The 17,526-nt window shown below is 38.1% G+C and overlaps 1 protein-coding gene across 1 annotated transcript in view; it reads right to left on the reverse strand.

The window, feature by feature from the left end:
* The window catches only part of Galntl6 (polypeptide N-acetylgalactosaminyltransferase like 6), a 1,042,003-nt gene that overhangs the window by 54,624 nt on the left and 969,853 nt on the right, over positions 1-17,526 (reverse strand). The window contains exon 9 of the mRNA XM_026389751.2: positions 14,211-14,432. Within this exon, the coding sequence (XP_026245536.1) occupies positions 14,211-14,432 (222 nt within the window). The remainder of the gene's footprint in view (positions 1-14,210; positions 14,433-17,526) is intronic.

Consider the following 17,526-nt stretch of genomic DNA (forward strand, 5'->3'; position numbering starts at 1 on the left):
AAGTTAATCAAACTCTAAGACTGCATTTATTAAATTTTGGGTTTTTTTTCATTTCCATTTTTTTTATTTTTTAAATTTTTTAAAATTTTTTTATATTTATTTTTTAATTTTAATTTTAATTTTTTTGATTATTTTTTAAATTTTTTTTCTTTTTTCTTTTCTATTTTTTCTTTTGTCTTTTCATTTCTTTTCAATTTCCTTGAATTCTACCTTCTTACTCTCATTCTCTTTAGTGACTTCTTCCCTTCCCTTCTAATACCTTTCCTCCCAAGCATCAAATAAATTTATAGGAGTAAACAGTAACTCAGCAGTCAAACAGAACAAGAAGTAACATGAGCAGCATGAAAAAGCAAGGAAGAAAAGGAGTACAAACAATGCAGGACACCCTAAATATTCAGGAGGACCTAGAGGCATCAGAAAAATGGTCAAATAAGGAACTCGAGGAATACTGTAGATAGATGGAATGGAATCTTAAAGAGGATATGAGACAGCAAATTCAAACAGTGAAAGAACACATTGAAAATGAATTACATAAACAGATAAAAGAAGCAAATAAGCATCTTTATCAGGAGATAGAGATTATAAAAAAATCAAACAATAATTCTAGAAATGCAGGAAAGTATAAACCAAATTAAAAACTCAAATGAGAGTATCACTAACAGAGTGGAGCAAGTATAAGCCAGAATATCAGATAATGAAGACAAAATATATCATCTTGAAAAGAGTCTAGGCAACTCAGAAAGGCTGGTAAAAAATCACGAGAAAAACATCCAAGAGATATGGGATAACATAAAAAAACCAAACTTAAGAGTCATCGGGATAAAGGAAGGTATAGAGGTTCAAACCAAGGGAATGAGCAACCTGTTGAATGAAATAATTATAGAAAACTTTCCAGAAATAAAAAAGGAAACGGATATACAAATTGTAGATGCAGACAAGACACCGAGCATACAAAATCACAGTAGACCAATGCCAAGACACATTGTTATGAAGATATCCAATATACAGAACAAAGAGAAAATATTAAAAGCTACAAGAGAAAGGAGGCAGATTACATTCAGGGGTAAACCAATAAGGTTAACAACGGATTTTTCATCATAGACGCTGAAAGCGAGAAGATCCTAGTATTTCAAACACTGAAAGACAATGGATGCCAACCAAGAATTTTGTATCCGGCAAAATTAAGCTTCAGGTATGACAACAAAATAAAAATCTTTCATGATAAACAAAAGTTAAAAGAATTTGCAGGCAGAAAACCAGCACTGCAAAGCATCTTGAGCAAAACACTACACGAGGAAGAAATGAAAAACAATAACCAAAACCAACAGTGGGAAATACCTCAGTAAAGACAGAGGGTGGGGGGAAAGCTAATCCTGGAGAAACAAACTAAATTAAAAAACAAAGATAAATAATCAAACATGGCTGGAAGTACAAACCATATATCAATAGTAACTCTAAATGTTAATGGCTTAAACTCTCCAATAAAGCGACATAGGCTAGTAACATGGATTAAAAAAACAAATCCAACAATATGCTTCCTCCAGGAGACACATCTGATTGGAAAAGACATACACAGGCTGAAGGTGAAAGGTTGGGAAAAAATATACCACGCACACAGTCCTCGTAAGCAAGCAGGGGTCGCCATCCTCATATCGAATAAAATTGACTTCAAGACTAAGTTAATCAAAATAATCAAAAGGGATAAGGAAGGACATTATATACTGTTAAAAGGAACCATTCACCAACAAGACATAACAATTATCAATATTTATGCACCAAATAAGGGTGCTGCAACGTTCTTAAAACAAACTCTCCTCAAGTTCAATAATTATGGGTGACTTCAACACACCTCTCTCACCATTGGACAGATCCTCCAAACAAAAGTTGAATAAAGAAACTATAGAACTCAATATCACAATCAATAACCTAGACTTAACTGACATATATAGAAAATATATAGAATATATCAAACATCATCAAGTGGATATACTTTTTTTCTCAGTAGCACATGGATCCTTCTCAAAAATAGACCATATATTATGCCATAGGGCAACCCTCAGTAAATATAAAGGGGTGGAGATAATACCATGCATTTTATCTGATCATAATGGAATGAAACTGGAAATCAATGATAAAAGAAGGAAGGAAAAATCCTACATCACATGGAAAATGAACAATATGTCACTGAATGATCAATGGGTTACAGAAGACATAAAGGAGGAAATCAAAAAATTCTTAGAGATAAATGAAAATACAGACACAACATATCGGAATCTATGGGACACAATGAAAGCAGTTTTAAGAGGGAAATTCATTGCCTGGAGGTCATTCCTCAAAAAAAGAAAAAAACAACAAATAAATGAGCTCACACTTCATCTCAAAGCCCTAGAAAAGGAAGAGCAAAACAACAGCAAATGTAGAAGAAGGCAAGAAATAATTAAAATCAGAGTGGAAATCAACAAAATTGAAACAAAAGAAACTATTGAAAAAATTGAAAAAACTAAAAGTTGGTTCTTCGAAAAAATAAATAAGATCGACAGACCCTTAGCCATGCTAACGAAGAGAAGAAGAGAGAGAATTCAAATTACTAACATACGGGATGAAAAAGGCAATATCACAACAGATGCTACAGAAATACAGAAGACAATTAGAAATTATTTTGAAAACCTATATTCCAATGAAATAGAAGATAGTGAAGACATCGATAAATTTCTTAAGTCATATGATTTGTCCAGACTGAGTCAGGAGGATACACACAATTTGAACAGACCAATATCAATGGATGAAATAGAAGAAGCAATCAAAAGACTACCAACCAAGAAAAGCCCAGGACTGGATGGGTATACAGCGGAGTTTTACAAAACCTTTAAAGAAGAATTAATACCAATACTTTTCAAGTTATTTCAGGAAATAGAAAAAGAGGGAGCTCTTCCGAATTCATTCTATGAGGCCAACATCACCCTGATTCTGAAATCAGACAAAGACACCTCAAAGAAAGAAAACTACAGACCAATATCTCTAATGAAGCTAGATGCAAAAATCCTCAATAAAATTCTGGCGAATTGGATACAAAAACACATCAAAAAAATTGTGCACCATGATCAAGTAGGATTCATCCCTGGGATGCAAGGATGGTTCAATATATGGAAATCAATAAATGTTATTCACCACATCAATAGACTCAAAGATAAGAACCATATGATCATCTCGATAGATGCAGAAAAAGCATTCGACAAAGTACAGCATCCCTTTATGTTCAAAACATTAGAAAAACTAGGGATAACAGGAACTTACCTCAACATTGTAAAAGCTATCTATGCTAAGCCTCAGGCTAGCATCATTCTGAATGGAGAAAAATTGAAGGCATTCCCTCTAAAATCTGGAACAAGACAGGGATGCCCTCTATCACCTCTTCTATTCAATATAGTTCTCAAAACACTGGCCAGAGCAATTAGACAGATGAAAGAAATTAAAGGCATAAAAATAGGAAAAGAAGAACTTAAATTATCACTATTTGCAGATGACATGATTCTATACCTAGAAGACCCAAAAGGGTCTACAAAGAAACTACTAGAACTAATAAATGAATTCAGCAAAGTGGCAGGATATAAAATCAACACGCATAAATCAAAGGCATTTCTGTATATCAGCGACAAAACTTCTGAAACGGAAATGAGGAAAAACACCCCATTCACAATATCCTCAAAAAAATAAAATATTTGGGAATCAACCTAACAAAAGAGGTGAAAGATTTATACAATGAAAACTACAGAACCCTAAAGAGAGAAATTGAAGAAGATCTTAGAAGATGGAAAAATATACCCTGTTCATGGATAGGCAGAACTAACATCATCAAAATGGCGATATTACCAAAAGTTCTCTATAGGTTTAATGCAATGCCAATCAAAATCCCAATGGCATTTCTTGTAGAAATAGATAAAGCAATCACGAAATTCATATGGAAAAATAAAAGACCCAGAATGGCAAAAGCAACTCTAAGCAGGAAGTGTGAATCAGGTGGCATAGCGATACCAGATTTCAAATTATACTACAGAGCAATAGTAACAAAAACAGCATACTGGTACCAAAACAGGCGGGTGGACCAATGGTACAGAATAGAGGACACAGAGACTAATCCACAAAGTTACAACTATCTTATATTTGATAAAGGGGCTAAAAGCATGCAATGGAGGAAGGATAGCATCTTCAACAAATGGTGCTGGGAAAACTGGAAATCCATATGCAACAAAATGAAACTGAATCCCTTTCTCTCGCCATGCACAAAAGTTAACTCAAAATGGATCAAGGAGCTTGATATCAAATCAGAGACTCTCCATCTGATAGAAGAAAAAGTTGGCTATGATCTACATATTGTGGGGTTGGGCTCCAAATTCCTTAATAGGACACCCATAGCACAAGAATTAATAACAAGAATCAATAAATGGGACTTAATTAAACTAAAAAGTTTTTTTCTCAGCAAGAGAAACAATAAGAGAGGTAAATAGGGAGCCTACATCATGGGGACAAATTTTTACTCCTCACACTTCAGATAGAACCCTAATATCCAGAGTATACAAAGAACTCAAAAAATTAAACAATAAGATAACAAATAACCCCATCAACAAATGGGCCAAGGACCTGAACAGACACTTCTCAGAGGAGGACATACAATCAATCAACAAGTACATGAAAAAATGCTCACCATCTCTAGCAGTCAGAGAAATGCAAATCAAAACCACCCTAAGATACCATCTCACTCCAGTAAGATTGGCAGCCATTATGAAGTCAAACAACAACAAGTGCTGGCGAGGATGTGGGGAAAAGGGTACTCTTGTACATTGCTGGTGGGACTGCAAATTGGTGCGGCCAATTTGGAAAGCAGTATGGAGATTCCTGGGAAAGCTGTGAATGGAACCACCATTTGACCCAGCTATTGCCCTTCTCAGACTATTTCCTGAAGACCTTAAAAGAGCGTACTACAGGGATACTGCCACATTGATGTTCATAGTAGCACATTTCACAATAGCTAGACTGTGGAACCAACCCAGATGCCCTTCAATAGATGAATGGATAAAAAAAATGTGGCATTTATACACAATGGAGTATTACTCTGCACTAAAAATGAAAAAATCATGGAATTTGCAGGGAAATGGATGGCATTAGAGCAGATTATGCTAAGTGAAGCTAGCCAATCCCTAAAAAACAAATGCCAAATATCTTCTTTGATATAATGAGAGCAACTAAGAACAGAGCAGGGAGGAAGAGCAGGAAGAAAAGATTAACATTAAACAGAGACATGAGGTGGGAGGGAAAGGGAGAGAAAAGGGAAATTGCCTGGAAATGGAAGGAGACCCTCATTGTTACATAAAATTACTTATAAGAGGTTGTGAGGGGAATGGGAAAAAAACAAAGAGAGAAATGAATTACAGTAGATGGGGTAGAGAGAGAAGATGGGAGGGGAGGGGAGGGGAGGGGGGATAGTAAAGGATAGGAAAGGTAGCAGAATACAACAGTTACTAATATGGTATTATGTAAAAATGTGGATGTGTAACCGATGCGATTCTGCAATCTGTATTTGGGGTAAAAATGGGAGTTCATAACCCACTTGAATCTAATGTATGAAATATGATATGTCAAGAGCTTTGTAATGTTTTGAACAACCAATTAAAAAAATAAAATAAAATAAAAAAATATTTGGTTCCTACTTTATTTTTTTAAAAGATTTTTTTAAAAAGATGGGCAAAATATTTTACTTTGTTGATTTTATTTATCTTTATGCTGTGTTGAGGATCAAACCCAGTGCCTCACATGTGTGAGTCAAGTGCTCCAACACTGAGCTACAACCCAGCCCCTTTTATTTTATTTTCTTGAGCATCTTTACAATACTGTTCTAATGCTTTCTGGTAAAAAATGAGCTTCAAAGTCTAATTTCTTTTTCTGGTACAGGAATTATGCCAGAAATTGTCAAAGAGGCACTTTACCACTGAGCCACACTCCCAACTCTTTATTTTTTCTTTTAAGAGAGTGTCTCATGAAGTTGCTTATGGCTCCACTAAGATGCTGAGGCTAGCCTTGAACTTGTGATCCTCCTACTTCAGCCTCCTAAGTTGCTGGGATTATAGGTGTATGCTGCCATGCCCATCTGTAATTTATTTATTTTTTTACTTGAATGTTCATTTTTCCCCACTTTATTTAAAACACAATCAGGGCTGTGGGGCTGGCATAGCTCATTAGTAAAGTACTTGCCTGGCAAGCATGAAGTCTTGGGTTTGATTCCCAGCATAGGGAAAAAACAATTTCCCAGATATGTTCCTCTTAAAGTGTACATGGATTCAAATCCTTTATTTTTATGTTTACTTGAATTATAGGATTTAATATTTGTCTTTTTTAAAGGTGCTTTCTTTTTGGGAATTCTATGTGGAATTTGTTATTCCAATCTTTTGATGATTTTTTCCTTTTTACTTGTACACTTTTCCCTTTGACCCTCAATTATTCTTACTTTATTTTCCATGGTCTTTCTTGGCTCTTTTTTAATTCTAATTTAGTCTTCATTTCTGAAATGATTTTCATTCTTTCCTGGTTCAGGCCTAAGTTTTCTCAGTTCTCTTTCCATAAAGTCTTGTTTCTATTCTAGTCATCTCATTTCTGAGCTGTTCTAACTCTGATTAATAGGGTTCTTTCAAGCTTTGATTGTTTCTAAGATTCTTTAAGTTTATATTGAAATTCACCTTCACTGAAGTCTTTACTTTCTCTGTGGTTACATTTGCACCATATTTTCATTATCTGTTGGAACTGTATTTGTTTCATTTTTATCTTTATCCTTGTATTTCTAGATGGGGTTTTTATCATAAACTGCTTATACTTTCCATATATAAATGAGGTAGTTAATTGGACTATTAGAAGAAAGTTTCTGTGTAGGGCTCTCTTCTCTGTTGTGAACTTTTTAAAAAAATAGGCCCTTTTTATCTAGACTTGTCTCCCATCTCTAAGGGCTCAGCTTGTCTTACAAAAACTTTCTGTCTCTGACTCTGTGTGGTCTAGGGCTCCTTCCAAAACAGAATTGTTACTTTTAAATTGTATTTGGTTTTCTGTACGTTCTGAGGTCAATCACCATCTCCTTCTTGTGGCAGCTTCAGTTCTTCTGGGAGCTCCAGTGTTTCATTTTGGATCATCTCAGCAGATTAAAAAGTAAAATTGTGTGTGCGTGTGAGGAGGGGACAGGATGAGTCTCTGTCTTTCCAAAACAGGAGTGTTCTCGAGCGTTCGCATCATCATGGCTTGGGTACATTCCCGTGTCTCCTAACTGGTTTCCTGTGGTCTGTTTGCAGAGGTCCTTAACTTACAGCCTGTGGGGGAAGTCTGAATTTCATTGGTTTGATTGTTTTTGTTTCTGGTCTGTAAAGGATCTTCTGTTTTTTTTTTTTTTTTTTTTTTTTTAGGGGCAAATATCTGTTGTTGATTTCCGATATCAATTTCAATTTCTGTTGTTCTCTCCTTGGACAAATGTCAGCACTCCTCTTTTTCTTTCTTATCAATTCCTCATGTGCTGTCTGCTGTTTAGGTCACACTAGTCCAATACTCTAGAGTACTTGGGGATTCCTTGTTCTCAGTTTTACGTAAGATGATATCCATGTCTGTTTTTCCTTTTGTTACTCTAAATGTTTTGTTTGGTCTGCATAATTGAGTAAAATTATGTGGCTGCCCTGTTTTAAATTAATGAATTAAATAATTTTTGTTGTTCTTTTTTTTTTTTTTTTAGTATGAGAAATTCCAGTATATTTTATAAGCAAGAATATTGTGGGAAAGAGAGCTTTTATCATTCCTCACATGATATTACATAAAGTTGTACAATTAAAATAATAACTAAAAAAATAAAAATAAAGAAAATTTAATACTGACATGAATTCATGATGATTCCTGAAATTTCATTTATTCCTGTCACATGAGCCAGGATATATTTATGTGTGTAAGTATGTATCAAATACAAATACCCATATTTTAAGAATGAACAAAATAAACAGAAAAGACAAAAAGTTTTGATTGGCATATTTATGTATGCCATATAGAAGAAGAAAAACACATTTGTTAGCCCTGAAGCACCTCTGATTCCATTATGACTTGAGTCAAATTCCCACCAAGGGGGCGCTAAGATGTTCAATTTGCTCCTCTGGGAATATGGGACTAAAATTGTTGTAAGGCACTTGAAGTCTGTCTTCTTAACCCCGTCTCAACTGGTGAGAATTCAGAAAACATATAGCAAAATTTGAAAGGATAATGCAATTCTTTGTGTGTCCTTACATTTTTCTAAACTTCTTTGTTGAGCTCCAGAGAGATGAATTATCATAGTCTACCAGCATTGCCTCTGCCTGAGAAAATAAATGACAGATCAAGTCAACTCTAATACACTCAGAATGACAAATCATCTTTGAATGACTGCTTAATTTAAAGATCTGGTTGGATGATCTATAGCACTCGGGTGGCAGAGATGATTCCCTGCATAGTTGCTAAGGGAACAATAGAACAATCTCACTCTGCAGCTTTTCTAGTTTCAAGACCCGGTTGCAGGGGAACTCAGGAAACCTGGCCTTGGCTCTCCCTGGAGAATGTGAGGAAGCTTTGCTCACTGTGCACAAAGTACTGGCTTTTTAACTTTATCGCTCATCAGTAGTGCTCATACAGAATTTGAAAGCGGCCATATCACATTGTAAGATGGTCTTTTGGATAACGCACCTCCTAGTGTTGAACTTTCTTTCATGTAAGCTGATGTGGAGGAATTTGAAAAGCTTTGTGCACAGTGAGAACATTAGATGAAAGAGGAAGCAAGCAGGTGAAAAGAAGTCAAGAGCAACAGCTCCAAACAGAGGAGAACTGAAATTATTTTGGGTGACTGTCTTTGTGAACATTCTTCCATTCAGGGTGACATTCATCTTGGTAAAGGAATTTAAATAAGCGGCCAAACTAGTTCAGTATTGAGATGAATTTTGAAAATAAAGATTTAAAATAAGTTTTGCACAATTGCAAGATGACAAATGGATGTGCTGAGATTGGCACATTGAGGACAGTAAGTAGACACCTTTTAAAAGAATTTATGGCACTGTTTGGAAAAGACACCTTCGTCTGTTTTACATCTTTTATTCTGCCTCCTTACACACAATGTTTAGAATTCTGCAGAACTCTTCTTTCTGGACTATAAAGGAATACTATAAACGACTTTAGCAAATTCATGAATTCTAAGAAGGGGAAAGGATAAGAAGGAGAAAAATAATAGGAAATTCAGTTTCTTTCATTCAGAGTCTTGACACAAAAAGAGACACTTCATATGTGAGTAGATTAAGAAGAGTTTTCCACTTTAAACCTGTTCTTACCTCATCTAAAATAGCATCCCAGAAAAGCACATTGCTTCTATCTGAGTGATACTAAGGGAGGTATGACTTCTATGGCTCAAAATCCTACTTGGTCTCTCTGGGCCCTCTTGCCTCCTCAGTTCCACCCACTACTCTAAAGCACTGGAGGACAGGATGGCTTCTGGAGAGTACCTCTCTATCAGATGTGACTCCCATTCTCTTTCCCTTTTGGCAGTGCTGGGGATTGAATCCAGGGCCTTGCACATTGTAGGGAAGTGCTCTACCAAGGAGGTTTACCCCTGGCCCTTTGTTTTATTTTGAGACATGGTCCTGCTAAGTTGCACAGGCTGGTTTCAAACTTTGTGACCCTCTTGAGTAGCTGGGATTAAAGGCGTGGACCACTGCCTGGCTCAGATGTGAGCCAAAGCTTTCATCTCTTCTGCCTGCCTTATAAGTAGAAAGCTGGTAGAGAGAGTTGGAAATTGCTGGATCAGAGGCTTTTTGCTTTTGGATTTCTCCTCTTTCCCTTAAGTTGAGAGAAGTGAATATTTTGGATGTAGATCTGACAGTCCATCAGAATTGGTTACCTGAGATTTATTATGCAAACTGTCCTTCTGGTCAATGTTTCCAAAGAGGTATATTTTTATCTGGCCAATGGGGGAGTGATGCAGAGATTCCTCCCTTGGGTGAGAGAGAGTGAGAGCTCACTAAACTCTGCATGTGGGCAGAGTAGGAGAGAGGTGAATGGGATTAGACGGAGCCAGGATCTGAAGGAATGATGGGATAACACTTGGGATTCCTAGGGTTGGGTGATTCTAAGTATTGGGAGAAGTAAGTGCAAAGGCCCTGAGGTGGGATTGTGCCTGACCTGTTTGAGGAATGGCCATGAAGCCAGTGTGGCTAGAGAAGGGTAAACGAGGGTGAGTAAATGATGGTGGTGGGGTCAGGGTCAGGGGGCACAGGGGGTGAAACCATTTAGGATCTTTGATTTTCATAGAGAGAGATGGTAGGATTTGAAAGGTTCTGAGTGGAAGAGTGGTCTCATCTCCCATTTTGAATGGGCTGTGTTGATATTAAAGGGAAAGGAAGGGCAGAACAGGGCGATGATTTGGGAGAGAAGTGCAGTCTTGAGGCTAAATTTGTCAGGGAAATGAGCAACCGTTTACGGGCTGTTTATGGTCTGCAGCATACCCTGAGCAAACCGAGTTCCAACTACTGGAGCCAAAAGCCGCCTAAGCACTTCATCGTTTACTTAGAGTCAGTCAGGCGGGCCCAGGGAAGCAGGTGGAAACTATCCCAAGCACCAGTGCGAAACAGGTGGCCCTGCTTGCCATACAGGGTGCTTGCGCTTGGTTGCTGGAGGTCTGTGGTTTCCTCCCAGAGTTACTAGAAAAGAACCAGAGTCGACATTCATCTTTTCACTTTCTTACAAAACAGCAGCTGACCTACCACATTTACTTAGGAGCTTTGCCTAGGCTAACAATTAACTGAAAGTTTATGGGACTTATCAAAGAGCCCTCTCATATACTGGATTGGATTCTGGAACAGAAAAGGGAACATTGGTGGAAAAACGGGCAAGTTCTGAATGAAATCTGTAGTTCAGCAATTACTATTGTACCCATGTTAATGACTTAACTTGATAAATAGACCAGTTGAGGTTGTTAAATATAAAATGTTAACAGAAGAAGCAGCTGGGTGAAGGTATATGTGAACTTTTTTTTTTTTCTTTACGACTTTGGCAAGGTTTCAGTTAATCTAGATTTTTGTTATTTTTTTAAAAAAAATTAAAATAAAAAGTTTTACTTAAAAAAACCCCAAAGGGGGAAGAATGACACATGTGAACAGTTTGAAAGATGACTTTTCAGAGATTAAGTTGTTCCCCAAACATATTCTAAACTTTTAGTCATTTTTAATCCACTATTAAGAAATAGCTTGTTTTTCTACAACATAGAGTTAGAAAATAGCCTTTTGGTTATGGTTTAGGTATGAGGTATCCCCCTAAAGCTCCTGTTAAGGCAGGAATATTCAGAGGTAAAAATGAGTAGATTATAAGAGCTGTCACCTAGTCAGTCCCTCCTAGTTTGAACGGACTGATTAGGTGGTAACTGTAGGCAGGTGGGGGGTGGTTGGAGGAAGTGGGTGAGGGGGGTGTGCCCTGGAAGGGTGCATCCTCCCTCTGGCCTTTCCCCTCCTGGCCGCTCTCCCTGGACTTCTTGACCCCACCAGGAGCTGAGCAGCTTTCCTCTGCTGGATCATTACCCTTAACGCGGTGCCTCATCTTGGGCCCAGAGCAATGGAGTCGGCCCTCTGTGGAGAGACCTCTGAAACCATGAGTCTCAAATAAACTTTTCCTCCTTTAAGTTGTTCTTGTCAGGTTTTGCTTCCAGCCACGCCAAAGCTGACTAAAACACTCTCTTTTCATCACTTCATTTAGATGAAGCTGCATTACAAATACTTCACCTGCCTTCGGAATTCAATGTGCATCTTTCCCTTCTTTCTGCATTCTGTCCCACCTGGGAAATAGATTCTTTTTCAAAACTATTTGCCAGTGCAAAGCCTTATTGTTTGTTGATTTCTCTTCTTTTTTTTTTTTGCCTTTCTTCAGTCTTCTAGGTCTTCACTCTTGGTATACACCCACATCTCTTCTCAGCAAATGTAACTGATCAGCACGGGCCCTTGAACTATACTCCCATTTATTTTATTCTTCCCCAAACCTAAACATAACCTTTATTTCTTTACTGTTTTGAAGCTTTGGGGGAAAGAAATTAACCATCATGTGAAAAAAAATCCGATCTCAGATTCTGATTGTTTAAACCAGTAACAATAAGTGCCATGTCTCCGGGCAAGTGACCTGCAGTGACAGGCAATTGGTATAAGGATGAAAACTCGCTGCTGTAGCCCACTGGGTCTTTCAGTGGCTCTTGTTTTGATTATTTCTGGCAGGCTGTATGTTTTCAAGAACCTCCTCAATGGGAACAAGTAGCCTTATGAATTCAGGTTACCGATTAATCAGGTAATATGAGAAAAGATGACCAATTGCAGTTTGAAGTGGTAGCCAGATAGGAACAAAAATTTATGTTTCCACATAAGGTAGAAAAAGATTGATGAGATTTTAACCCAGCATGAAATCACACAATGCTACTCTGGGGGTCTTCAAATATATTTCTTAGTTATTTGTTAGGATAGCCTTTAAACCACCGTGGGAAGCTGACAGACAGATAATTAACCAAAAAACTTTAGGAGGAAACTCTCCACTTATGGGGTAACAAATCTTTATGCTTTCTAATATGTTAGGCTAAGAAAGTTCTTCCTAGTATGTACTTTAAATTTCCAGTGCTGTAAATTAAGCTCACGACAGAGAGCTAAAATCAATACAAGTAGACGGACAATGCTAATATTCCCGGGAAGTTTTAATGAAATATTTAGGATGGCAAGAATGAGGCTGAATAAGCTGAAAATGTCAAGACCACCTACACATACTCCCCCTAAGAAGGTGTGATGGGGAGGGAGATGGAGCTTGAGGGGATGGCCTTGACTCTTTCCCTCATACCTGGGATATTCCAGGTCAAGGCAGAGAAAGGCATTTTCTTGGATTCTTTCAGCAAAACAAGTTGCTGTGACATTGTAAATGCACCTTCTCCAGGGAACTGGGACAACTCAACCAGGAAAAGATGCCTGAACACTCTGGCCTCTTCTCTCACACCATGAAACACAATTTTTTTTCAGAGTTCTCCAGCCAGTGACAATAACTAAGCAATGGCATCTTCTCACCCACACTGTAAAGCCAAGGATGACATCAAAAATCTCCTCCAAAATGACTGACAGCCCTTGGCTGTTGAAAGGCTGGAGAATTGGGACAGTGTTGGCATCTGGCCCAGCCCAGCCTGCATTACCCCTTGATATCCTCTGCTCAAAGCAGGTTAAGTTGTCAGGAGAAATCCACCTTATCTGATACTAGTCTTTGCTTTACAGCACATTCTTTTCTATAGGGAAATGGCTACAGTAACAACATTGAATGGCATGGAACCCAGTACAATAGTCCTTTTTATGCCAAAAGACAGACACTTTAAATTTAGGACCTGGGGCTATTCAGCTCTTTCCATCAGGAAGTGAAATCAAGTAGAAGTGTTCAAAGGTGGAAAGGTTACTGCTTATTTCAGGAACCAATATGGCTCTGGCACATTCCACAGTCTATGTATTATGGAAATGCATTCCTTCGTGATTCTGCAGAATACACCCTGGTTAGAAAAAGAGCCAAGTGCTCCCCCCGCCCCCCCATCGACTTGCATATATAAAACAGCAACAGGGCTATGCATAGAGAACAGCAAGGGATCTTATTACGGATAGCAGATTGCCCTTATTTGCACTGTGTCATGACATATATTTTCATTCTCTACAAGATCTCAGAATTTCACAAATCTCAAGTAAAACTATTTTCCAGGTTTGCTTGATTATTTATTTATTTTTGTGGTATTGGGAATTGAACCCAGGGGCTTGCACATGCTAGGCCAGCGCTCTACTATCGAACTGCACAGGCTGGCTTATAATTTCTTATTCTCCTGTCTTAACCTCTCAAGTAGGTGGGATGATTGGAGTACGCCACCATACCTGACTTTTCAGATACATTTTTAAAAGCCCATCTGAGGAGTCAACAGTGGTCAATAGTTCTGGGTTGGGCTATCAATACTGAGGGTTGAATCCTTATTTCTAGTGATTTCTAAAAACAGGGTGGGCATTCATTTATCTGAGGTGATTTAAATTGATCTTGCTTGGCTGCAGGGATATAGAACGAAGGCTTAGCTGTCCCTCCCAGCACCTGAGGCTGTGAGAGATGGACACACACAGGTGAGAGCACAGTTTCCTCACCTCACCCCAGGCGGCAGGTGGGGGCTCCACAGGAGGGTAGTATTTAGGCACATCCCAGGCCACCGCAGCCATGAACCACTTGAAGTCCTTGCACTTGAGCTGTCTGCGCAACTCCTTCTGGGCAGAGATGTCCCCAGTAGAGAGGTGTCTGTACTCAGGCCGCCGCTGGTAAATGTACTCGGCAAATTCATCCATCCAGGTCTCAGCCACCCGTTTCAGGTTCTGTGCAGCAGAAAAAGAAAAACTGTCTTTTACTGGCTTATATGCTCCAAGGGAGGCTTTAGTTGCAAAAGAAAATGAAAAGAGAAGAATCAAAGAAATCAGACAACCTCAGGCAGCTTTGGTTGGTGGCTTGTTAACAAAGAGAGTTTTCATAACTGCAAGAAGGGTGATAGGATTGGCCTGTGGCTTTGAGCATAGTTTGCTTCTGGCATGGGGTTCATATGCCCGTTTTGTAATTAATTTATCAGAGCCAGTAAAGATTTGGCTCACAATTATATCCACTTTCTCCTGCCTGTTATTTTATGACCAGGGAGCAGGAAGCTCAGCCCTTCTGTCAGTTTTGGGATTGAGCAGGTTACCCACACTGGAGTCTCAGATTCTTCACCTGAGAATGGCAGCAGCAAGAGATAGCTACCCAGGGGGTGGCTGTAGGATTAAGCAAGGTAACAACTGTGAACTGCTTAGAATGATGCTTGGCACATGTAGGTAGGATGAAAAAAAGAGTCATTATTAGTGACATTATTATTAGTAGAGGGAGAATGCAGATTGGGAATAGGAGACCCTGGGTCCTAGGCTTGGTCATACCTACTCAGCTGTTCCTATGGCCTTTGGGAGGGGCTTTAGTGGAGATGACATGCTCTCTAAGATTCCTTCAAATTCTATGGTGCTGAGTGGTAGAGGGAACAGAAGGTACCAGTTTTGACACCTCCAGCTTGAAGCAAAGGCTGGTGTCCCACAGGCTCTTGTTCTTGTTTTTCCAGTTCAAATTAATTCCTTATGTTAAGTGCATGGCTGGAGTGAGCACTGACCTGGGAACTTTGAAGTTCTTATTAAACTTATTAAAGTTCTCTTGGGAACTTATTTAATAAGATTCAGACAAAAGTGACTCAGGTAAAAACTAGTGATATTTAGGGAAATCACTTTGTTTTATTTATTTTAAAAGAGAGAGTAAGAGAGAGGGAGAGAATTTTTTTTAATATTTATTTTTTAGTATTTGGCGGACACAACATCTTTGTTTGTATGAGGTGCTGAGGATCGAACCCGGGCCGCACGCATGCCAGGAGAGCGCTATACCGCTTGAGCCACATCCCCAGCCCTCACTTTGTTTTAAAAATTGCTAATTTAGGACAGAATCATGCCCAGAGTTTTGCTGGATTTGGAGTCACAGGTTTTGATACCTTATTCCTAATATCTACTTCCAGGGTCTCCCGATGGACTCCCCACCAGTTCACTCCACACCCTCCATGGATTATGTTTGTTCTGCATATGCAAGATTCAGAAAAGAGGCAGAGCCACAGAGACTGCTCTTTTTGAGAAACATGTTGCCTAGATAGGAGGGTAGGGAAATGATACAGACAGTACAAGAACTGTCATCTGTCATTGCTTGCTATCTCATTTCCCATCAACACTGTCTTGTCTATACACTTTCCAACTCCTGTCACTCTAGTTGACCTTGACACATGATCAAAGTAGCTCTTGCCACTGATTCTGAATTGGATCACAATTATATCAATATCATTATTTATATATATATATATATATATATATATATATATATATATATATATATATATATTCATTTGGGGACAGGAAAGACCTTTCTGTGATGGCACATGTACTATATATATGTATGGAACCCAAGTGAGAGTCTATGGCATCATCTTGTCATTTACATTTCATTTTGACAAATGCTGTGTATGAAATGCATTCTTTTTATTTGTCTTCAGACAGATGATTTTTATGAAGATTATGAAAAGATTCAAAGAGAATGGAAGAAATTAGTTAATATTAAACCTTTTTTATTTTAGGCTATAGTTGTAATCTTTTTTAAAAATTTCAATTAGTAAATAAAGTGGAAATACTTAATTTTCAACTATTTTTACATCTCTCTGATCAGTGAAAATGAATAAGTTTAGGACAATATCAAAAAGTAGAAGCAAAGAAGTAAATTACTCAGGAATAATGAGAAAGTGACTTCATTAAGTGAAAATAAGTTTTAAAACTTCTGATAGCTCACAAAAAAGAATTCGTCATGAAGGAATCTATTTTGACTTAAACACTTTAAAACTGTGTCATGAAGTTAGAGGTAGTTTTTTTTTTTAATATTCAAAGACTACTTTGTTTTATTCATTTATTTATTTATTTGTAGCGGGAATTGAACTCAGGGGCACCCAACCTCTGAGCCACATCTCCATTTTTTATTTTATTTTTTATTCAGAGACAGGGTCTCACTGAGTTGCTTAGTGCCTTACTGTAGCCGAGGTTGGTTTTGAACTCACAATCCTCCTGTATCAGCCTCCCAAGGGGCTAGGATTACAGGCATGTGCCACTGCGCCCAGCAAGACTTTTTTTTTCTATTTTTTTTTATTATAGTACAAAGGTGGAGATGTAGCAGCCATTGTCTTGGTTAGCATCATCTGCCTATCCTGATGGCAATGAATGTGCAAAAGCTACCGCCACCCTGTGTTATGCTTTTCCCAAAGCTGCCCATCAGATCCTGACCCCACACACTAATCCTGAGGCAGAAAAAGCTGCTAAAGAGTATCCTGGCTTCCCTGCCTGTAGTCCAACACATCACAAAGCCCATCTCCATGAGGCTGAAGCAGCTTGGTGGGGACTCTATTCCATAGAGACCCATGGCCACCAGCATCTAGCTTGTGGTCTCAGCCTCTCAGTTTTCTAGATCTATTTTTTTCAAACTCTAGCACCTTGCATGAATACAAGCACATGTGCATGCTCATCTGGGCATATAAGCTGTTGGAATAAGAAAGTATCATATTATAAATGAATGTGAACAGATTCATAGGGCGTGCATATAACTATTGATAAAGGTCTTGAAATAGAAACAATTAAAGGAAGTGCCATTGGTAAAGGCTAGATTTTGTTTCTTTGGGTTTTTGAAACAGAAATGGAAATATTATTAAACACCTCAAAGAGGAACTGATTAATTTAGATAGATACATTGATTTAGAAGTGGCTCAAAGAATGATGATTAATGTTATTCAAATAAGCAATATTAATAAGTAAAAGGGGTGGGTGATAAATTGTCAGCTTCAGGAAAACTGTATTGCTGCTAACCGAGGGACTTGCCAGT

This window comes from Urocitellus parryii, chromosome 14, assembly GCF_045843805.1.
Source record: "Urocitellus parryii isolate mUroPar1 chromosome 14, mUroPar1.hap1, whole genome shotgun sequence".
Lineage (NCBI taxonomy): Eukaryota > Metazoa > Chordata > Mammalia > Rodentia > Sciuridae > Urocitellus > Urocitellus parryii.